The sequence below is a fragment of the Cuculus canorus genome, chromosome 3 (genome assembly GCF_017976375.1).
Source record: "Cuculus canorus isolate bCucCan1 chromosome 3, bCucCan1.pri, whole genome shotgun sequence".
In the NCBI taxonomy this organism is placed as follows: Eukaryota; Metazoa; Chordata; class Aves; order Cuculiformes; family Cuculidae; genus Cuculus; species Cuculus canorus.
Genome location: NC_071403.1, coordinates 14,794,248 through 14,818,771, shown reverse-complemented (window position 1 = coordinate 14,818,771; position 24,524 = coordinate 14,794,248). Strand labels below are relative to the sequence as shown.

General features: G+C 42.2%; 1 protein-coding gene across 4 annotated transcripts in view; it reads right to left on the bottom strand.

Moving 5' to 3' along the window:
* Positions 1–11,635, bottom strand: part of SMAP1 (small ArfGAP 1) — a 105,073-nt gene extending 93,438 nt beyond the window's left edge. For 2 of the 4 annotated variants that reach the window (XM_054061011.1, XM_054061012.1), the window contains exons 1-2: positions 11,429–11,635; positions 1,998–2,165 (exon numbers count right to left, since the gene is read on the bottom strand). In XM_054061011.1, coding sequence (XP_053916986.1) covers positions 1,998–2,165; positions 11,429–11,546 — 286 coding nt within the window. In that variant the 5' untranslated portion in view covers positions 11,547–11,635. The remainder of the gene's footprint in view (positions 1–1,997; positions 2,166–11,428) is intronic. The other 2 variants (XM_054061014.1, XM_054061016.1) reach the window with 2 other exon arrangements.
* Between the last annotated feature and the right edge of the window lie 12,889 nt (positions 11,636–24,524).

The window sequence follows — 24,524 nt, the reverse complement described above, 5'->3', positions numbered from 1 at the left end:
TCATCGTAGAAGGCTATCAGGTTGGATGGGCATGATATCCCCTTTGCTAATCCACACCAGCTATTGCCCATCATTTTTTCTTCATGTGTTCTTAGGATTATTTGCTCTATCACCCTTCCAAGGAGTAAAGCAAAGTCGATTGGCCTCTGGTTCCCTAGATATTCCTTCTTCCCCTTTTCAGAGATAAGAATGGCATTTCCTTTCTTCAGGACCCTCCCCTAGTCACTAAGACCTTACGGTTATTGAAAGTGGCCTCAAAATAGCACTGCCCAGCTCTGTCTGTACACACGGGTGCATTCCGTTACAGCCCATTGATTTGCGCACAGCCAGTTTCTGTAAGCGCTCCCAAACCTGATCTTCCTCTACTACTGAGAGCAAGCCTTCCTTGCTTGGAATTGCTGAACGAAAATCCTAGCAGTAAAGACCAAGATAAAGAAAGCATGGAATGTCTCAGCCTTTACCATATCCCTTATGACCAGGTCCCCTGCCTCATTCAGCAGCAGGCCCACATTTTCTCCAATTTTCTTTTTGCAGCCAATTATCTGTTAAAGCCCTTCTTGTTGACATCCATTTATCTCTGGTCAGACCCAACTCCACACAGACACTGGCTTTCCTTTCTAAACACATCCTTACATGCTTGGGCAGTATCTCCTCCTGGTCACCTGTCTCTTGATCCATCTCTTACGTGCTTCCTTTTTATAGCTGAGTTTTGACAGGAGCTCCTTGTTCATTTAAGCAGGACCCCTGCTGCCTTTTTGCAATTTCCTGTTCATCAGGATGTGCCACAGTAGAGCTTAAAGTAGTAGTCAACCAGTGTCCTGGACCTCTCTATTCTCCAGAACCATATCTTAAATGAGTCCTCCAATCAAATGCCTGAAAAGAAGAGTCTTCTCTCCTGTAGACTGTGGCTATGATCCTGTTCTTTGCTTTGTTCTCTCCTCTTCAGATCCTGAACTCTTCCATCTCATGGTCACTGCAACCAAGAATACTCCTAAACTTTACAAACAAGGAAGAAAAGGTTGGGGATGTAAGTAATAGGCCTATCTGAACACCCTCCTTTGTCCTCAACCAATTGTACCAGGATGTGGTCATCGATGCATGCCAGAAGCCTCCCACATTACTCTTCCCTGCTGTGCTGTCCCTCCAGCAGATACCTGGGTGGTTTGAATCCTCCATGAGCACCGAGGCCTGTGAATGTTAGGCTTGAATTGTCCAAAGAAAGCTCTATTAGTAGCTCCTTTCTGATCAGGTGGTTTGAAGCACACACCGACATCACCCATGATGGTCTGCCCTCTAATCCTGACCCATAAGCTCTCAGTTGGCTCACTAGCCAGCTCTAGGCAAAGCTGCACACAGCCCCATGCTGTTACCAAAACTGGCAGCTCTCCCGTACCACCATCCCAGCCTATCCTTCCTAAAGTGCCCGTTATCTACCTATTGCAGTCTTCCAGTTGTACAAGCCATTCCCCTCTGCGGGGAGCTCAGTCTTAAATCACTTTTACTCCTCCATGATATCCAAAACCAATTTGTTGTTGACAGTGGAGTTAAGACAGATTAACCGAGTCACAGGTTTAGCAGCATTACTCTTCCAAGAGCTTCAACAGGAGAGTAAGTTATCATTTATCAACTTTACATGTTCACAGGGCAAAGTCATTGAGTCTGGGCAAATTTAGTTGCGGCCACAAAAAAACAATACAAAGCATCTAAGTTTGGAACCTGAAGCTGAATCATGCTCAAATGAACCTCAGTGAGTCAGTTTAGGGCAATGTGACACCCAAGCTAAATTAACTGCTGACTACCCTCTAAGGAACGGCCAATAACTGATTCTTAAATCCTACAGGAAGTGAGGATTAAAGAAGGAGCCACCCTCCCAGGAAAAGGAACCTCCCTAAAAGTCTACTTGCCACATACATCCATAGCCCAACACGCGCACAAAAAAAGAGACTGTGCCTGTAACTCCTTCTATTTAACAAACTAAGAAAATCAGCTATGATCACCTTCAAAATGGTTCCCTTCTGAGTTGATACACAGCTGCATACAATGCTGCCAATGTTCAAAGTAATTCCACGGAGCACTTTCTGAAAGGTTGCTGAGGATCTCCATCGTTTTTCCTTTTGTATCTTCTACTGACAAAGAAATGGGCGCCTTTGAGCAATGACTTTGATCTATGGGAAGAGGTAGAAACCACAGAGAGCCAGGTGTGACAAACAGGGTGGGTGTTCAAGCAGTGACATTATTAGGTAAAACTGCTTCACAGGCGAAGCATTGCCGGTACACACCAACGTTTTCCAACTGAGGGTAAGAAAATGTCTACATTTGAACACATCCGCTTGTACTGAGCAAAGCGATCAAGCTGAGGTTTGTCTCACTATGGCAGGTTAGAGCATGTTCTATAACCATCTCTTGTCTCTCCCCTCCTGCTCTTAGTTCCCGAGCTATGGGGTTAGTCTCATGATTTTTTGTGTTGGACCTTGTATATCTAATTGCCTCCTTTGTGTTGTTGACAAGAAATTCCTAAGGCTGCAGAGTTGCTCTTTGTTAACTGCATTCAGACCAAAGAGGGCAGATTCACAAGACAGCACCAGCTTCAGTTCCACAACAGGTTATTTAGGAACAAAGCAAAGATCAACAGCTGGTATCAACCTCATCCTGCAGTGGCATCTTTTTCATGTCACTAGCGAGTGGCAGAACCACAGCTTAGCTACCATTAGAAGACACATACCACTAGCCTCTGACCGAAACAGCTAGGGTGTCTTGCACTTCAAGAAGCAAGAACATGGTCTCATCAACACTAAAAATCACTTTTCAGGAACTGTCCCACGTTTATGGTCCACACAAAGAAACAGCTTAGACCTTCAAGACCAATATCTGGATGTAGGGTAGCAAACTAAGGATTTAAGGATCTCTGCATCTCTTATAATCCACCTCAGAGAACCTAAAAAGTTATTATATCATAAAAAACTCCAAGTCCCATAAATATTTTTATTAGTAGTCACAGAAGAATTTAGGTTAAAAGGGACCTCCAGAGGTCACCTAGCCCAGCCTCCTGTCAAAGCAATTCTAACTTCAAAGCTGCATCATGCCACTTTGAGTCTCATCCAATCAAGTTTGGTTAAGTCCTGAGGAATGGAGAATGTACCCACAAATACTATTTTAAGGGGTTTGATAAAAAGCCTGGAGGCTGTGCACACGATTTCAACAGCACTAACCTGTATTTGCAAATAACTCTATTCCATTACAAGATAAATAGATTTCCAGTGACTTATTCAGAATATTTTTCTGCACTATAAGTCATGGGATGGAAACAAATCCTTTCTTTAAAGGCAGAAAAACACACCAGTAGAGTCACCCAATACTGCAACACCCTGCCCACTTACGAGTCTTAAGCTAAAGCTGCCACACTCCACTTCTACCAAGTGAAGTGTCTTCTGAAAAGCTCTCTTCTCAAGTGAGATAATTAATTGCAGTTCTCAAGGCCGCAACAGCAACCAATTCCTAACAGAATTTCAGTCTCATGCAACCAGTGTCAGCAAAAGGTAAAAGCTCACAGCACATAAATAGAGCACTGGGGTAGTTTTATTCAGTAGCACGGCATCTGGAAAATAAAAACTCTGGTGACAGTGTCAGGAGAGACTGAAACAAGTTTCAGAGAGAGAGGCCAGAAAAATAACAGTGCAAGTACCAGATGATAACTAGGATTTCTAGTGATACAGTTCCTTCCTATAATTAGAGATCAAGATATATCATTCCAGTTGCTACGCTTAAGCAAGACCCACCTTGAATCAACGTGGTTAGCCTTCCTTATTCCTTGTCGGAGGATACTGCAAAACCTCACTGGACAGTCGGAAGCTTCCAGTCATTATATCTGGTGATTTATATTCTAGCCTGTTATACTCCTATGATCTTTACCAATCTGATATCACAGCAGCAAAACCAACCTTGCAACAGAATCATAGAGAAATACTAGTAATTTCTTGATCCAAGAAACCTGTAGCCATATCCAATATTTACCAGTACAAAATATCCATAAAGCAGTAATCAGCTGTTGGTTCGTTACTACCCTGCATTAGAACTTCGGTATAGGCACAGAAGTTGCACTTAAGCCTACATGTGAAACTGACCTCCAGCATAACCCCACTGTGTTCCATCTCCCCTGGTGTCCTGTTTCAGCAGTTTCTCCATCTTGGGAGGAAGACAGGAAAGCTCTTCAACTGAGGACAGACAATCAGTACGTTGTCCTAGAGCAAGTTCACACTCAAAGCATTCTTACATTGACAGTCAGTGGTAAAAGCTGAAGCCTTGCACAGCCTGGAAGCAGTGGGCTGTTAAGAGTTCTCCATTGGCTTTACGTTAATTCCTGAGTAAGTGCACTACAGGCAAAATTAACATAAGGAAACAGCAACAGCAGCTTGACAAAAAGTGAGGTTCATATACATTTAAGTTGGTCTCCCAAACACATGAGAGATGACATGCAAGATTCATCTGTCTACAAAAAAATCTGAGCCTTAACGGCCATAAACACAACTGGAATAGTCCAGATCTCTTTCAACAGCTAGATTGCCCATTTTAACTTAAACTAGATATTTTTTCTCTCCCACTGCCAAAAGGTTTTGTGTTTGAGATAGGCAAGTTGTTAGGGAAGTTAAAGTTAGGTTCACTTCAAGACAGAATTCTAATAACTGATTCTGGCTACACAAATTTCAGTCCTTCCTGTTCAGTCCCTCCTCACACTCTAAAGAGCCTGTACCTATCACTCTTCAGACATTAAAGACAAAGTCCTCAGTCATATACAGCTATCCAAGGATTGTACAGCACAACTATAAATACTGAAAAGCATTTTCATTTATATTATAATCACAAAAAAAAAAATTAATATGGTTGAACAAGCAACGGTGTCAATGTGACTCTTCATATTAGGATTCCGCTAAGAGATCACTGAACCAGGTTTCCAGCAGTACCAGTCATGAAGCAAACGTTAAAAGATGAAACAAGAAAAAATAACCCCCAAACCAGAACACCTCCTCTGATACAGAAATTGTTTCACTGTTTCTTAAGGCCCAAGTCCTCGGCAATTGTCCATACAAAGGTCTGCAAGTTTCCAGTTATGTTATTTTAACCTGGTTATAGTTAAAACTTCTAAAGCAGCTAACAACTCAGGTAACTGCCTTCTTGACAGAGAGATGAATTTACAAGCAGACTTCAGCAGTCAATCCATTTGTACTAGAGTCAATATCCAAATGCAAGCATAGCAGAAAAGGTGTTAGAGACTGTTCACACTTGTTTCAAACCCTTTTGTTCAAGCATCGTTGGGAACAGTAATTGGAGTCTTATGGTCCACATTTGCAGCGATATCACACCAGACCAAGACTGATCACCTTCAGCTCTCTTTCCAGACCCACTTGCTGAGATGGCTACTCCTTCAATACTGCTGAATATAGAGTCCTCTTCTAAGATAAAGCATCTTTTTCTGTGCCTCATCACACTCTTCAGCTTCCAAGTCCCTGATTCAGTATTGTTTAATATCACTGCCCAAATAATACCAGCCTTGCTGCCAAGCAGTAACACCAGCCTAGGAGACTTCTGGCATGTTATAATTAGGTACTAAGTACACAGAAACAGCAAATTACAGTCCCTGTAGTCAAAGGGTTGATGACAGAAGTTAACAGGTTTTGATTTTGGCTCTGTTTGACAGATGTAAGAGGTGTTATTGCTTAAGAGATTCAAATATCAGCAATGGAACACAACAAAAAAGTATTTAGTCTCCCTCTACACTGAAGGGGGGAGGGTAACATGTACTTTACAACAGCTTTCAGCATAGTCTGCACACACGACAGATGGGCAGATCTATAGCTATTTTGTTCTCCTACATTCTTCCAATTCCTGCTAGATTATAAACATATAAGGAGCACAAAGGAATTTCAGTTGCTTATCTCTCAATAATTCAGAATGACTTAAGTTGCTGCTGAAATGCCTTACTACTTCCTACAAAGATTAAGACCAGTAGCACACCTACTTCCCAGTAATACAACACTGGGAGGACACCTACTGCCTGTAGATGGCTGTTCAGATACGGATGTAAAAAACAGTCAGTGCACAGACAAGCACTGCCTTGTCAAATGTCATCCCAACTTCCTCACTCTCCCAAAAATGTCTGATTGCAAAGACAGTTCCAGAACCTTTGATTTTTAGGCTGCTTCTCCACAAAGGCATCATCTAGTCTTCCCAGCAGCTGGGAGGCTTACAGCTTGAAGGTGACATATAGCGACTACAGTATGTCCCCACAGCAGGTAGTTTCCAACACATTTTAGCAGTGAGAGATTCACAGTGGCTACTTCAACAGTTAATAAGGCCAAGAAAGAATAGAAAGCACTTCCAGATACTGTTGCCAGAGTCAGCAATCCTACTAATTATTGCTTAATGCTTACTTTGGCAGATGTGTCCTCAGCTGTATTCTCCACCTTCCAAAAGACTGTATAATGTATCTGCATACCTTGTACTTGAAAAGGTAGACTAGAAACCAAAGGATTGACTTATTCTTGATACAAAACTTTGTATTATTTTATTAATGATAGCAAGACTATTTTAAGAAAGATCAAGAGATAGCTTTTTTAATTCTTACAGAAATCAAGCATGCAATAATATAGGAAAGGTGCATCCTTAAAACTTCCTCAAAAGCAATGCCAATGGTGGTCATACACTGAGGGCAAGGAGAGCTGACTGACTCATTTAGGGGTGAATCAGCAATAGGACAGCACTAAATTCTGATGATCTTTTTGATACAAGTAAAACCCAGCAGAGAAGCCTTAACAACATGAAGGAAGAGTTCAACTGCAGCATTACAGTAGATACGATCAAAGCCATGAGTGATAAAAAAAGCAAGTAAGACCACATTAATTTTTTTAGGGTGAAAAGGATATTTGCAAGATTTTAAATATCTAGTTACCTAAGAATTCCCAGAGTCTCTAACAACAGCAGTTTAATCAGATATACAAGTACAGTCTGCAAGATTTCAAAATCCTTGAATGTGACTATCTGAAGCTTAGGGTAAGTATAATACCTAAGGTTTAAGAGAGACTATAACATCTACGGTGAGAGGAAGGAATTAGTGATGATAGCCTCTTAGCTTCGGTAGAGAACTCATGATGAATTGCCAGCTATCTTAAAAGACCACACTGAAAACAATGGTTTCAAATACTGCCAGAATAAGACCCAATATGCAACTGCAACTCAGTTAACACAACCAAAGTCACACATCAAGATAATATTATCCAACAATTAGGTGAACAGGAAGAAAGCGAAAAACAGAACTCCGGAGATCCTACTGAACAATAGAGGGGAGGATGACAGGCAGAGGAGCAAAGCTAACACAAAAAAGGAAAGTAACTGAAGCAGACAGCATTTCAAATAATAAAGAATCAATTACACTAACTGAAGGAAAAATAGTTCTGAACTAGGACTGACACCAGAGAAGTCCTACATATTTTGCCATGGACAGTCTCACGTTCATGTCTGCAAAACCCAGCATGAACAGAACATTTAGTGGAACTGGCAATAGGAAACTCCAGACTAATCACAAACATGATCAGAGATGAAAGGGATGCTGCCAGTGATGCAAGAGGTGAAGGAGACTGTCACAGCCTGGGGAATGCCATACAGACAGCTCTCAGACACTGGTTAGCTAATAGACTCATGTTAAAAACTGCTGCCTCAGACATCCCTGCATACCAGGACTAGCAAAACTATAACTCTGCCAGACGCCAACCAGTCATGAGAACTCAACTGCCATGGAATAAGCGTGAAAAAAAACCTCCCTGCAACTGAAAGAAGTATCCTTCACTTTTCCTCTTCTTTTGGTCAACAAGAAGTTTGAAAGACTGATACAACAAGGAAGAGTTCAACAGTGGCATTATGTGTTCACAGCCTGCTTCATTTTCATCTAGCTGATCTGAGCTCCATATCTTCAAGAAGTACATAGAAATCTAGACTTCAGGGTATAGCAGAGACACCACAGAACTGTTAATGCTACTCTCATTCCTAGAAGGAAACTTTCTAAAATTAAGGAAAGAAATCTACAAAGAGTGTCCATATATGACCATCTCTCAAGTGTCTCTAAAACTTATTTTAGTTTCAGGCGTTCATCACTCCACACTCCAGCTATAAGAAAAACATACACTTAACCACAGGAGTACTGGCAAAGGCAGATGGCACTACAAAGCTAATACAATACAAGACTTAAAATAAGAATTTCCAGAAAATTTAATTTAAATTTGAAGAGAACTTTTTTAAAAAACAATTCCTTCAATACTTCAAGATCAGACTGCATCACACAGTATTTTCAAGTCAGCTCTCCTGGGTGAAAGCAAACCATACCTGCAGCATACAGAGAGACAGCAAGGGAGAAATGGGGTTGTGTAAAAGAGAAAACAGGGAAGCCTCCAGAAGTGCAGTCTGACTTTAGTAAAATCTAAGTAAATAAAGTATTAGAAAGATGGAAACTGAATTACAGGTACTAGCTAAAGACACCCTAGTCAAGAGGTCGGTAGGTCCTCCAGAACCCGAACAGAAAAATAACAAACTCAAGACACATCAAAGTTAGATCTCATGAAACAAAATTCTTGTGACAGAAAAGAGGTATGAAAGCATAAAAGGCAAGAACAGCAGATAAAGATACTCAATAACACAAGTAGAAGAAGGAGAAAGATCAAAGCGTCAGCATTGCTGAACTGAAGTGGCAAAAGACCAAGCACCAAGGACTATGGAGTCTTACAAAGGACAATTTAACCAGACAGTGGAAAAAAGAGACACAGAAGACAGGAGAAAAATTAGTTGGACTAATCCAGACTGATCTTGAGCAACTCAGCTCCAAGGCCTAGACTATGAAACAACACACATACAGAATTCCATCAGGAAGCAACTCAGAGCAGCATTCACCATGGAAATCTCAAGTGCCAATAATACACAAAACGTACAAGTGTGTTTTTTGCAGAAAACCACTGGTTACAACGAATCTTCCACACAGCAACCAGAAGTCTAGGGGCAATAACAGCTGTGCTAGAAAGTGATTAAGAAGAGTTACTTGCAAAAAATATGAGAGGTCTATCACCTTTGGTGCAATCTATATCATATCTTTCTTAGGGATATACACTAGGAAAACAAAGTCTTATTTCTGTGTTTCTGATGTATCAAACAACAGCGTCATGCAAGGCACTGCACAATTTACATCCATGCTGAAAAAAGTAGCATGCACAAACTGAAAGGATATTACAAACACAGTGCCATTTCTGGTTGCTGAAACCGGCTCACCATACTTAACCTCCAGCAGAGGTGGAGAAGAACTAAACACGGCAGTTCTGGAGCTAATCATACACAGCAAATGCCTGGTTGTTATTCAGGAAGTATTATACTTAAAACATTAGCTTACTGTGCAATCATCTTACTGAGGTTAACATCTTAATCACCTGACTCTAGATGAAAGAGGGCAGTGCTACATTTTTCCATTTCAAAGCCACAGAACCTGAGGTAAAAACAAACACAAATATCATAGAATGGTTTGGGTTGGAAAGGACCCTAAAGCCCATCCAGCTCCAACGCCCTTAGCATGAGATGGGACACCTCCCACCGGACCAGGATGCTAAAGGCCCCATCTAACCTGGCCTTGAACGCCTCCAGGGATGAGGCAGCCACAACTTCCCTGGGCAATCTGGGCAGGGCCTCACCAGCCTCATCGGGAAGAAATTCCTCCTTATGTCTGGTCTAAATCTGCCCCTCTTCAATTTAAAGCCATTCCCCTTCATTGTATCACTCCATGCCCTTGTTAGAAGTCTCTCCCCAGCTTTCCTGTAGCCCCTTCAGTTACTGGAAGGTCGCTATAAGGCCTTCTCGGAGCCTTCTCTTCTCCAGGCTGAAGAGCCCCAACTCTCTCAGCCTGTCCTCATATGGGAGGTGCTCCAGCCCTCTAATCACCCTTGTAGCCCTCCTCTGGACCCGTTCCAACAGCTCCATCTCCTTCTCATGCTGGGGATTCCAGAACTGGACGCAATACTCCAGGTGGGGTCTCACAAGAGCAGAGTAGAGGGGGAGAATCCCCCCACTCAAGCTGCTGGCCACACTGCTTTTGATGCAGCCCAGGATACAGTTGGCCTCTGGGTTGTAAGCGTACACTGCTGGCTCATGTCAAGCTTCTCCTCAATCAGCACCCCCAAGTCGTTCTTCTTATACCAGTAGATATCTATCTACTTTTGTGCAGGATAAAACTATCGGACAAAAGAGAGGCAAGATTTGACACCGACAGAATCTTTAACATCTCATTTGTCACCACAGCTATATCTGTGACACATTTAAATGGACAAACACCCAGACCTGTGCCTGGCACTGTAGGGAGCGGGTCAGCAGGGAGGGCACTGCTGTGGGCAGCGAGTGCTTCCCAGCCACCGCGCAGTGTCTTCCTGGGTCCCGCAGCCACAGCCCGTTCCCAATCAACACCCGCCGGTGCAGGGGGAGGACGTGGCAGTGAAACTTCAGGAAGGGGCTAGGCCAGCCATTGCATAAAGACTCTGGCGGCAGTTCCCGACTCCAGGATAACGCAGCTGTGGCTCAGGCGGGCAGAGACGCTGAAATCAGTTCTCAGTGGCATTAAAGACTCCCCACTCACTGTCAGCCCCACAGACAACACTGCCACCCACCCCGGGTGGGTGTTTTTTTTTGCCGGGTGTTCTAAGGAGACACATTGAGAACAGGACTAGCATAGCATCTGGGTTTTGCTGAGCTTTCATCTGCTGGAATCCTGTAATAGCAGGCTTCAAGGGACATAAAGAATTAATTGTCAATGTTTTTGGGTATCTGCTAATCCACAGAGGCTGGATGGTTTTGATGTAGCTACAGCCTGTGGAAATACCAGACATAGTCGAGTATATCTGACATGTTCAGTTGTCAGATTCTTATTTCAGCTGCCACACAGTCACCTTTACTCCTCTTGTGCTGGGCACGAGAAGGAGCTCAGCAGGAAGCAGGTGTAAGTTGCCTTTTTTCCCCCCAAACGGTTAACCCCTGCTATTTTTTATGGTGTCCTATCTTGCATTTACTGTCTGTATAAAAGGCACTTCAACCTAGTTTAAAAAAAAAAACTACAACAAAATACATTCTTTTTCCATTAGGTATCCTACTCCACAAAATACATACTCATTTCATTCAGGTAATTGGCTTTTACAGGTCAAATACAGTAGAGAACTGCAGCAGAGGTTAGGTTTGGGGTTGGAACAGGGGCAGGAGCCGAGGCTGAGGCAGGGGCAGGAGCCGAGGCAGGGGCAGGAGCCGAGGCAGGGGCAGGAGCCGAGGCAGGGGCTGAGGCAGGGGCAGGAGCTGGGGCAGAAAGCAGGAGCACGGACGGCAGGGGCAGGGAGCGCCCAACCACCCCCCCTCCCCGCCGTACCCTTGGCCTCGCAGTCCGCGCAGTACTTGTTGTCCTCCTCGCGCAGAAGCTTGGCCAGGATGGCCTGGTGCTGCTCGTTCTGCTTCTGCGCCTTCTCGCGGCAGGCGCGGGTGGCCATGGCGGGGCTGGGGCTGCGCTGGGGACGCGGCGCCGCTGCCCCGCGCGCGCCGACACTTCCGCAACCGGAACTACTTACGCCGCCAGACACATCCGCCCGCTCCCTCCCTCCTCTCCTCCCCCTCTCCTGTTGAAAAATAGTCCTCCGGGTCTTAACGCCGCCCTTCTGAGCGGGGTTCCGTAAATTGCGGTGCTGACACAGCACCTCGGCTCGACTTTGAAACGGGCACAAAGGGATGGGTCGAGAGTGAAAGGGTCGTTCCCCTTCTCGAGGGAGGATGGTATCCCTCCGCCGGCGCGTGACCCGCCCGCAGAGCAGGAGCAGGAGGAGGGCGGGGCTCGGCGCGAGCCGCCGCACCTGAGCGGGAGGGGAGGGGGGGGAGCCCCCAGGCCCCACCCTGCGCCAAACCCCGCCCCCCCCGCCTTAATGGTTACGATGGGAGTCCTTCCAGCTCGGGGCACTGGGACAGTTTCCCTGAAATCTTATATATATTCTGTTACTTCCCAAGGACTAATTTTAATGTCATTAAGAACTTCACAACAGTCAAATCTTTTGCTAACTTGGAGCTTTGGCTCCAGCTCTGACCTTGCGTTTGAGACAGGGAAAGGCTGCAAACAGGTGATTCCACGAGGAGACACATCTCTGCAGTGCAGATCACACTGGACACAAGGCATTGTCATCTCCAAAGAATGAACGATGTCTGGAAAAACAGTTGGAAAAAAATACCATGCTATCAGAGGGACACTCTGTTTAACTTCCAGAAAATACCGTTACTTCGGTGAAACTTCACTCTACTTTAGCTTAAATCAAAAATATTCCACTTTTGTAGTAATAACTAGTGCTTCTCTCAATGCCCCTCACTCACCCGCCATGTTACTGAAAATGCCGGCCTATGAAAAGGTCTGTTGTGGAGGTTTAGGAAGCAGGCAGCCTTTACCAGGCCTGGGCAACACGGGGAGCGATCCCCATCCATCCTGTTAGCAGATTCTGTTATTGTCCAAGGACTAATTTTAATGTTGTTATCAACTTCACAACAGCAAAATCTCTTGCTAACTTGGAGCTTTGGCTCCAGCTCTGACCTTGTGTTTGAGACAGGGAAAGGCTGCGAGCAGAGGTGGTTACAGAAGAGACACCTGCCTGAAGGAAGAAATGATTTGTTATAAGTTGCTAACCTATTATCTGTTTGAATATTATGTATAGTTTTTGTGATTTTAGAACTAAAATATAGGCTTAGATTGAATAATAACTTTTAGCTGGCCTGTGCTTGGATACTTATGCTTAAATAAGGAATTTTAACAAGGCTGCAGTTAGAAAGAATGGGAAAGAGTGTGATTGTATCTAATTAAGCCAGATAACAAGGACTAGCGCAATGATAAGAAGAACCAGCCAGGACCAGATGCAAACTTGAAGAGGTGCCCAAGGAGTCTAAGAGCACGCGCAAGAACGAGAGTTGAGAAGTTCTACCGCCTTCATCCCGAGACCCCTGAAAAAGACCCCCAGAGGGCAGAGTATGTGTGCCAAGGGGAGGAAACTTATGTCAATAAATTCCAGGAACTGATTATAATAGACACACCTGGAAAAGTGATTAATGTGTATGTTTTGACTGTATATTGCCTTTGTGGATAGTACTGGAAGTTGCACTCACACTAGGTGGAGTTATGCCCTGCATGCCCGGTGTTGCATTGAAGAATACCTTATTTAATAGTCAAATTAGCATTGGTTATTAGCCTGGCTTTTCATGGCATCATGTCCGGCATAGATCACACTGAACGCAACACGTTATCATCTCCAAAGAATGAACAGTGCCTGGAAAAACACTGAAAAAAAACCCCACGCTATCAGATGAACACTCTGTCTAACTTTCAGAAATTACAATTACTTAGATGAAACTCAACTCTATTTTAGCTTAAATCAAAAATATTCCACTTTTTGTAATAGTAGCTCCTGCTTGTGTCAGATACACACTGGTGGCCACGTGCTTGTCCTTGGTGTGGTCAGCCTTGACACCACGCTTCATCTGTGGCAAGAGGTCTCTGTGCTTTCCACTGTGTAAAGCAGCTGTTGTACCTTCAGCCCGTGAGGTACCTGGTGGTCTGTGCCTCGCCAGGTGGCAGCCTACAGGTGGTAAATACCCCAAAATGCATGGCCAAGTGATGTGCTGGTGATGGTAGCGTTATGTGGTACTGTGTCCTTGGGGCAGGCATCTCAATCCCAGTCAGTGGGAGAAGAAAAGCTGTTACAGAGTCTTGATGACATGGGTATTGCCCTCTGAACTTTCTCCAATGGTACGTGTTTCTGTGTGTTAAAAAAAGCATTATGGACAGCAGAGATCCAACAATAAGGTGGCCGTGGTGCTGTTTCGCTCCCGCTGAGGTGGCCTGAGGCTCTGAGGAAGGCAGTGTTGCATCCCTCTGTGAGTTGGACCTGATGGACCTGCAGAAGGCGTAGCCCAGGATGGATTCCTCTGACCAGGGCTGCACACCTCTGCACTTCATAGAATCATAGAATGGTTTGGAGGGATGCTACTTGTTACAGATCTACATCTGCACATTGAGCCGTTGACCACTACTTTCTGTGTGCAAGCATCCAACCAATTACTTAACCACCGAACAGTCCACTTATCAAATCTTCATCTCTCCAATTTAGAGAGAAAGATTTTGTGAGGGACCGTGTCAAAGGTTCTACAGACGTCCAGATAGATTACATCCACTGCTTTTCTCATATCCGCTGATGTTGTCACCCCACCATTTCTCCCATAAGCGCAGTGTCTCTTTACAGTCTCCTCTTTCTCCATTCTGTATTGGGTCTCTTTGCCTCTGCTGAGTACTCTTGAGCGTATTCATCAGTAACATCCTTTTTTTTCTGTCAGCTCATTCCTAGCTTGCTTTATTTTTTCCCTCTAATCCAACCCTTCTGGAAAGAGCTAGAGCCTATATATAGCCTATAAAATACTTAAGTGAGGCAGATGGAAATTCAAGCTTTTTCTCTCTCAGCCATTAAATTACTGAATCATGCTGTGTATCTTTCTTTTTCTCAGATCCAATGGTTAACTAATTATCCCCTAAGTTTGGAAGAGTTACAACGGAAAGAACAGAGAATACTGCACATCAACTTAATTAGTATTAAAGCTAGCACCAAACATGGGTGAATGTGTTTAGATCTCCCTCAAATAAAGAACTAAGCTCTGCCCATAGGCTGGGAGAGTGTCCTGGCCAGTGAGTTGTTGGATATGAAGCCACAAAAATGAGTACATGGCATTAATATCTAGTTCCATGGCATGGTTTAGTATCCTACTTGTAGGTAGGCATTAAGGGTTAAAACTAATTACATAGAAGGGCACAACAGTGCTTAAATCCAAAGACTTACTGCACCAAGGGAGTGTAAAACAAAGCTAATGCAGCTGGATATTAGCCATACTTGGATGACGTCTCAGTTCTTGGGGCACTGTAGTCCTGGCTGCTTAAACATGACATTAAAGAGGACTGGCTTTTTCCAGCTGAATAGTTTACCTAAAAGTATACAATTGTTTTCCTTTTTCTAGCCCAAAGTGTCTGTGATTATTGGATCTTTTGTGGAGAAAACCAGCTTCAGCTATAAGGGTAGCAAATACCTGTGCTCCTCTCTGTCATCCCAGGGCTCAGAAGAACAGGATGCTTTTCAGAAAAGCAAGAGCTGTGGGTAGCAATTCCCTGAGAAAGGAGGGAATATGCTTCTCATATGCTAGGTAAGTTTTTCCTGGGTTCTACTATGAAAGTACTGTGGCAGCAGCGCTGCCATCTTAGAAGAAACATAGAACCATAGAATCATAGAATAGTTTGGGTTGGAAGGGGCCTTAAAGATCATCTAGTTCCAACCCCCCTGCCGTGTGCAGGGACAGAAGATAGTTTTGTATGTTGTGATAGAGTTGACCTGTACATTACATAGGGTTTGGAACAGCTGCCCAGGGAAGTGGTTGAGTCACCATCCCTGGAGGTATTTAAAAGACATGTAGATGTGGTGCTTAGGGACATAGTTTAGTGGTAGCTTGGCAGTACTACATTCAGGGTTGGACTCGATGATCTTAAATGTCTTTTCCAAACTAAACTATTCTATGATTCTGTTAAATGCTCTACCATATTGCCAGAAGGTATCAAATAGCTTTTAGCAACCAGATTCGTTTAACATGCATAACTTTCTTTGATTCTAAAATGAATAGTATGATTCTTGCTATATATCCAGTTCCTGTGCTGGAAAAACCATACACGAGTGCAGAGTAAGTGAATTGTTTGGTGTATGCTTTGGCCCTAAGTGCCTTAAAACCAGATGTCCTGACTGCGTATTTGCTGGGTCTAAATCCTGCTTGGTGTGCACGTGGGATATCCTCTTCTAAGTGCCGAGCACAAAGATATGCTTCTTGTGTTCAGCTCTGAAAATTATCTTTTCCTTCAATGTACTTATCCATGCTTCTGTAAAGCAGTAGAAATATGCTTCACCATGGGGCTGAGATGACTAGGTCATTAATATTTTAATAGCTGGTGTTTTGAAAACAGCATGCTCTAAGTGCATTATTAGGTATGTCGGTGAGAGCTGAAATGAATCTGAAGAAGGCAAAAATGTATCCCTTCTGTGCCTTTGTTGCTTTTTCTAGATCCTGAAGAGAAGCAGAGTGTGGTAGATGTGAAGTTATTGCCTGAAGCATTTTTCAAAGGGGGAAAAAAGGAAAGAAAAGATGTCTTTCAGGATACAGTGTGATTTTTAGAATGAGTTAAGGTCTGCCTACACTGTGCAGTGAAATATAGTGCAGAGAGGCCAGAGATGTTGCTACCTAAGGCTCCTTTAGAAGAGAAGATGCAGAGTTGTATTGCTGAGCCTGTCAGCTTGGTGCCCTTTCCTTCACCTTTCATTAAGCCCTGCACAGCACAGCCTATACAATCCGATTTTATTGAAGTATATACTCATGTGTTTCAAGACCTGTTTCTTTGGAATTGAGTGAGTTTCATGTGACTGACTGTATTTTCCATAAAGTGACTGAAATTCTGGGGTTCTGCAGTTTCCAATGCTAGAGATTGTGTTCTGTTCAGTAAAAGCAGATTGACCCAGCATGAGGAAGACCTCTCTCTAGCTGTCACTACTTGTCATCCTGTAGGCTATTCCACTGGTTTGCAGGGATACCTATAGATTACCTGTGAAGTTCATGTTGTCTTATAATCTGATAGCTGAAATCCCTTGAATCTAGACACCTACCTTATTTAGAAATCTTCCCATAAACCAGCTTTAAATAGTATTTGCTAATCAGGGCAGTATTAGCATAAATTTGACTTAATGGAGGAGAATGTATCAGGTGCGAAGTTATTAACTGGATTGAAACCAGGTGTTAAAATAGCCGTGTTTTTCTCATGCCTCATCCGCAAAGTCCAGAAATAAACAGGGTTCCAGTCACATCTGTTGAATTTGAGAGTTTCTGATTCATAAGAAACTTTTGTACTTCAGATGTTTTCATGCTTCTAGATAATATAATATTTACATATATATGTAACTGCCCGGGAAATGGACATTTCCATAATGCTTCTGAAGCTCAGCAGTTTGAGGCCGGCTTCCCAGGCTGCGGAGTCTGGGCGGCTCATGGGATCAGATAATGTGGAACCTGCAGTCCTTGGCTGGTAGAGAATGGCAAAACCTGAAGAGTTAACCTTCACCACTGTGTTTCAGCAAACACTTTAGATGGAATTACTATCACAGACTTCAGAAAATCTTCAGCTATGACCCAGGCACCATGTTTATCCATGACAGCCAGTGGAGAGAAATGCATATTCCTGAAGGTGGTTCGTCTTGTTCTCGGACAGGTGTCTGACCGGCATGAGCCAAATTACCTTCTGGAAGGGCCTGTGTTAGGAGGAGGTGAATCACTTTCTGGATTGTTCATGTCTTCTCATTGACTATAAAAGAGTAGAGAGGATGACCGTCTCATGGCTGAGTGTACAGTAGTTAGACATTTGAGAAATGGACTCTCAACATTGTTTTTAATTCATGAGATTTTTCAGCAATATACTTTCTATAGGAAAATTCCTGCCCAGCTCTAGTTCTGGTATCTTCAGTCAAAAAAAGAGAAGAAGCTGTAGTAGGGAATCTACAACTATACCTAGAGTTTCCTCATATTTTTCTTCTTTGCTTAAAAACAAAACACAGCCCCACAAATTCAACCAAGTGTTAAAAAATGCAATATTATTACAAATAAAACCCAACAAGCCTCAGTCTTTGAAAATCAGAAATTTTAGGGTCAGTTTTAAAGCTCAATTTTAATTCCACTTTGATAAACCTTTTTAATGTTAATATACAAACTATATATACATTTTAACATAATACATTAATTCACACTTTCAAAACTTAAACTGTACAGGACAGAATGTATTGATACTTTAAAAAGAATCCTTATGTGATTCAGAAGCCGTTAGGGACACAGCTATCTAAATCATAGTTGAAAATACTATGTGCATAGGAGTAGCGAGATTGTATCTCATCATCCCAAAAATGGGCATTAAATGTTTGACAGCCTTGTCAGGGTGCTGCAATTGCAAGTTTGATCGATAACGGTTTGGGCTCGCCCCAAGAGCAGCGTGAGTCAGGTATTCATGCAATTTGATTGCTGACTGCTTGGCCCATGAAGCAAACAGTTACAGTGTCACTCCCAAGATGGTTAAAAATTATAAAGGGAGTAAGATTTATAGGTGAGGCTGCATTTTCAATGACTTCTAGTTTCTATACAGCAGAAACTTGACTGGAGAGATGAAATATTAGAGGCAGTACATTTTTCTTCCAGCTCCTTGGTTCTTCCTTTACTTCCACACAGAGACGCCTGGTATTGGATGAATTATTGACATTACGACATCCCAGATAACGCAGTCTAATTTCTATAGGTGCTGAGTATTTGAATTACACTGAAATCAAAGAGCATGTTTGCACTTTTGATACTTAATTATTGGATGGGGCCTTGGGCAGCCTGATCTAGTGGGAGGTGTCCCTGCCCATGGCAGAGGGGGTGGAACTACATGATCTTTAAGGTCCCTTCCATCCCAAACTATTCTATGATTCTATGATTCTATGATTAAGACAGAAAATCTTAAAACTAGAAAGGGATCTCCATCTTTTATGAAGTGGCATCATCTCGTGAGATCCCAGCATGTGGTGGTGCTTCACCAACAATCTTGTTTTCTTGAAATTTATTAGTAAATCTGCATTGTAAATATAAATACAAATCAGTACCTGGGAGGTAACTTTAGATTAAATGGATGCAAATGACTAAATGCATTTCAATGAGCTTTGCTGTCAGACATAATTGTGTTAGCTCATTAGAAAAAATACCAGACTGTAGAGCTAATATGCATCTATACAATTATGTTTTAAACTACTGCATGTATTTGGCCACTATATTCTAGTGTGGTTTATCGTGTAGGATGGTGTAGGTGTAGAATATAAGGAAATGGAAGTTTGGTATGACTCTGAGGGAAGCATGGAAAAATTAAATGCTTTGCACTTTCCAAGCTCACAGCATATTTTAAGCTATTTAAGGCTATGTTTCAGCTTGAGTCTTTTAATTTCAATTTTTCTCATTCTAAGATTGGGCTTTTTGAACAGAGAGACAGTTAGATGAACTTTGTGACTCATGCATTTGGCTCGCTCACGCTTTGAGGGTAAGAATACCAGCCTTAGGTATCAGTAGTCCTTGATATCTAGCCAAGAAGAGCAGCAATATTCAGATGTAAAATCAGTTACAAAATCATGAATTGGAAAGATTAGGGAGAAATATGAAAAGAAAGTGCACAGAGGGACAGCTGAGCTCCATTGTTATTACTATTTCATGCGCTACTCTGCAAGAAGTAGTCTTTGAAGCTTAAAAATGTTTTGTTGACTGGGTAAATGACAGGATAGACACTAAATCTGGGACAGTTTTTGATCTTGGCTTCACATGGAACAAATCTTAATTTTAGCTCTTCAACAATAGGAACTGTTACTCTTATAGCCCCTTTTTTTCGCCCCAATGAAATCATGAACTTGCAGGCAGTGCAGGTTAAAGACAAGCTGATGAATTGCAAGCTTCAGACTGTTGAAAAGAGAATCTATATATACACAGCTTTTGAGAGGGTTTGTACTCTGTAACAGTATGTTTTTCCTTCTATTTTAGTGAGTACTGTTTAAATATTAGTATAGATAAATCAGTGTGCATCTTTTCAATGTGCCTAATGATAAAAAGCAATTAATAATTGCATGTTAGATCTTACTTGTTTGAAAGTCTGCAGTGGTCCTGCCAATGCTACCAAGAGTCTTAGTAGGATCTTTCTCAGAAAAGTGGAAATGTTAGGGAGAAATGTTTTCAATACTTTCATTTTACCTTTTCTCCTTCAGGTTAATTTCATACTGGGGGAGGCTGAAGAGGTAGGGTCATAGCAAATCAGACTGGCTTCTGCTTTTCTCTAAAGTCCAGAAATGCTGGAGAAGGATCATTTCTACTTCAAAAGCTGGATATTTTTAGTGAGCAGTGAGTCTTTTATCAATAAAAGAATGTCCGTAAGCACCCACAAGCTGAGCTCATATCTGCAGGAAAACAGCCACTGGATCCTCCAGAAATGAGAAAAGTGATTTGCTGTAAAAAACCCTCTTCCTTCAGCCTTTCTGTGATCACTCGCTTGAGGAGAAACATACTTGGATGTGTTCACAAGGCAGTGGCTACATCTGGCAGCTAAAAAAGGATTCTTGGTGACTGCCTCTCGAACCATGAAGTCAGTGACGGTTGCTGGGATGTTTTCCTTGTTTTGTGTACAAAATTGCAGTTGGTGTAACTGCACAGGAAGTGTGAGGTCAGGAAAAAATGAGCTCTGACTCGAAGAATTTGCAGCTCTTGAAGAGCTGCGTGGCCCTATGCAGTGTGTGCAACAGAACGGGATCTCTCTGGACAGACATCCAGCTCTCTGGGATTCCCTCCAGCTCACTAGATTGCTTCAACTTTTTACTGCCTCACTGTAGGCCGATTCTGGAATTCCCTCCAGATCAGATCAGATTTTCACAGAACAGGGATGGTTTTGTGGAAACCCCCTTGTAACTGCATTGCTTTTCATCAGAAGTTTTTCTCTCTGTACACAATCTATGCTGGTTGTGTGTCCCTCAGCTGTTTCCGTTCCCTGTTGTGCCATATGGCACTGGATACTCCTGACGTTTGTCTCCACTGACATAGGCCTGGATAGTAACGTCGTGTAACAAGAAAGCAATATTTAACATTCTAATGTCTGTGCTTTTATTACTACAGCATCTTTCACATCAAAGTCCTGCTCAAAATACTAGTAGATGAAAGCAACAGGGTTTTTCTAAAAGTAATATTATTGTGATTGTTTAAAAATAGACTTCTATCTCTAGAAAGTATATTGAATTTTCTCTTTTACGGCTTTAATGACTTACTGTTATGACAATCTTAATCAATCTGATGAGTCCACGTTCAATGTTCTGGCAAACATAATTAGTCCTGGAGTGTTTTCTTACTCCCCAAAGGCACATTTTTCTGTGTTTATTTTATTCTGATGTTTTATCTGGAAACTGTATTTCTTTTGCTTGAAGAAAAGTATTCTGAGGCATACATCGAAAACTGTGTGTTTAATTTACAGAATATAAAATGATCTTTTTATTTAGGAAGTGAAAAGAGGAGGTTATAGAACAAAAAGTCCAGTTAGGTAATGAGTGCAGAAGTTGCAGACAGAAAAAGGAAAAGACTGATCATATAAAAATCACAGGGCAGATTTAAAGACAGTTTGTAATAATAAAGACCTTAGAGACTCCAAGACACATCCTATGTCTCATTTCTAAAAATGATCTACACAAGGTCCATTTATTTAACTGCACGATCAAGATCTACTTTCCATAACTCATTTCTTGCTTCTGAATCTTCCCTTTGTGTTCTTTAATGTCACTTGTCTGCCAGATTGTTCTAGGGCCTTTGAGGTGCAGCTAGATGGTCTACTTTCAGGCTTTACTCTCTTGCAGAGTTCCAGTATGCGCTGCAAGTCTTTGGGGAAGGGATTTATCTCCTCAAAAATATAAAGCATGTTACTGAGTACTATATTATAATGAAAGCAGAGAGAGATTCTAGGCTAAAAATAAAAGGCAGATGTAAGTGTATCTTATATGGGATGTTGAGTCTACCAAAGAGGATCATTATTTTTGCTAAATAAATTTTTGTGGTTTTTTGAATTCCAGTACCTGATTCTGTGAAGACAGGAGTAAGAGCATGGAGCTGCAGAACTGACTGTTTCTGTGCCTCAGATAGTGCAGGTTAGAGCCTGTCATTTGGAGTGGAACATACCTTCCCTACGCAGGAAAGGCAAGACGAACTTCAAACCATGCTGTAACAATGACTGCTTCATGCTAATAGCTTTAGTACCTCGCTAGACTCTGCTTGTGTTCTTGGATGCGGTACAGAAGGGGCCTTTCTTAATTGGATCGGCTGCAGGAATGGCCTGGAATATGTGGATTATTGAAATAAGGTGTCCAATGTAACGCTTGAATACTTTGTGTGACAGGATAACTTAGATTTGGAACTCTATTTAAATGTTATGTTAGTACAGCACATTAAATAACAGTCTAGTGGTAGGCAGGACATAATTACTTATTCTCTAAAGGATAATTCATAGCGAACAATGTTGTCCTTACAACTCTGATATGTGAGATCATCTCTGAATCTTCAGTTTAAATGACACACCCAAGGTCAGTCATTATCTCTATGTATTATTACTATCATATAGTCTGAGAGGAATTATATTTAATATCCACACAGAGAGCGTACATGTCCATGACAGCTCTTTAATCCCAGATAAAACTTTTGCTATTCCCTTTATTGTGAAATACAAATGGTCAGCCTGAGCAGAAGGCTCTTAAGTGAATTAACAATAGTTAGGATGAAAATAAAATGGCTATGTACTTTTAAGTGATATCAATTAATTCAAATTTATACTTCTAACACATCGTAGGTCTTGCCTAACTACAACAGCTCTTAAATTCTGATAATCATGCAGCTATGTAAAATGTCATCCCTTTGACATACTATTCAGTAGACACCCTAACCGGAGTGCTAAGATACAGCACTGAATCCCTTCAGCTTATTCAGGGAAGACTTGTGATGGTAGTATGACTTTGAACCAAAGGAAAAATGCAAATTAAAAATGGATATAATTTGCATCTGAGGGAAAGGTGTTGTTAGACAGGTGTCTTCCTCTGCTGTTTCCATGGGAGAGGCTATTTATTAGTTTGATCAGACTTGGATGTTAATAAATACTTAGTTTTGTTTCTAGTTTGGGGCTGTCTCCCATGAACTCTCTCAAGATCAGCAGTGTTTTTTTCTGTTTGCCTGGTGATTCTGAAGCCCTCTATCAGTCAAAACACTGCAAATCATGGCTTCCCCTGGTTTCAGCTGAATCTCGCTGCTTGTGCCTCAGATAACCAAAGAGAAAATTTCCCTGGGTGTCACACCAGTACTGAAATTTATCCATGGCAGTGTTATACAAGTTCTTTATATTCTCTGTGACTTCCTCTCTTTGCATTTCAATAGTTAAGGACAAGGTTTCATGTCCTTCAAGTTGCGGCATTTAGAGACATGACAGATTCACTAAGCTCTTTAAGTGGCTCTCTAATTTCAGGGTGGTTTGCATGGCATTGATGGTGTAATTTAAAAATACAGTCTTGAGCCTTTTCATCTTTTATTGTAGCACACATTTCAATAACCTACTTGTATCATACAAAAAGAAAAAATAATTTCCTATGGCTTTTTTTGGACTGAGGATTTAACATACCGATTGCATCAGCCTCCCTTCGGCACTGCACAATGCTGTAAACAGGCAGATTTGTGAACACATATAATGTGGGCTTTCTTGTACTTCCCTGTGATGTGCCTGGTTGTAGTCAGAGACAGCTTTTTTTGTCTGAATGAAATGTGTCTAATCCAATACTGTCAGCCCCAGGTCTGGTTTCGGCCAAGTCATTCCACCTCTAAGGGCTTAGTTTCCCCATCTATAAGATGAAGATAATGTACTGGCTTCCCTTTAAAGCAGTATCAGATTTATAGAGGTGAAGTGCTGCTAAAGAACATTTTGTTATCAAGTCCTATGTCCCTGGAGATTGGATTAAGGTGAAGGCGTTTGCCTTGTGCCCGTTTTTTCTTTCTGAAATATCTATCTGCTTTGTATTTATTTTTAGAACGTAGCATGGATTTTGAGGTTCAAGGAAAAACTTGCTTTCTGTGCTTGAGGGCAGCTATCTCACTTTGTTGACCCTTTATGGCATCAAGCTGTCTCGGATACAGGGGAGTTTCTGGCATGACTCATCCTGGAATCACAGCTCCCAAGAATATGCATCAGGGGAGTAGAATTGGAAGGTAAACAGGTTTTCCCACTTCTGATCCCATTTCTGGCTGAGATTAAAATACTCCCATATGTCTTCGATTCTGCATCTCTTCAGTTGAAGACCTGTGATCTTAATGTACCTAATTCACAACCAGTTTGGGGGCATTAGAAAACAGCCTCGTGTGTATTTCCAGATTACTTTGTTTGTGAGAGCTATCAGTATGAGAAATAGCAGATGAGAGGAAAGTGCTGCTACTGCCCGATGATGCCTGGACAGCGTGGCCAGCTCGGGCAGGGGACCTACAGCAAGAGGTTTCAGGAGTCCCCAGTGCTGAGGTAAATGTCTGGGGGGAAGCTGCAGGACTCTGAGCTCCAGCTAAATCCTGTATGCAGCCAGCAATATTTCATGAAGTTTGAGAAGTTCTTGCCCCTCAGAAAACCAGGATGGAACCTGCAGTGCCTGCAGAGCTGATCTCCAGCTGAGAGGAGCCCTGTTGGTGGTACCAGATGGGCTGGACAACGCATGCACTGGGCACGCTACATACCTTTCTTTAGCTGTGGGGCTTGTGTACGTGGAGGCACAGCCTTCTGCTTTAGTCCTAAAGCTACTGTCTTTCCCTTG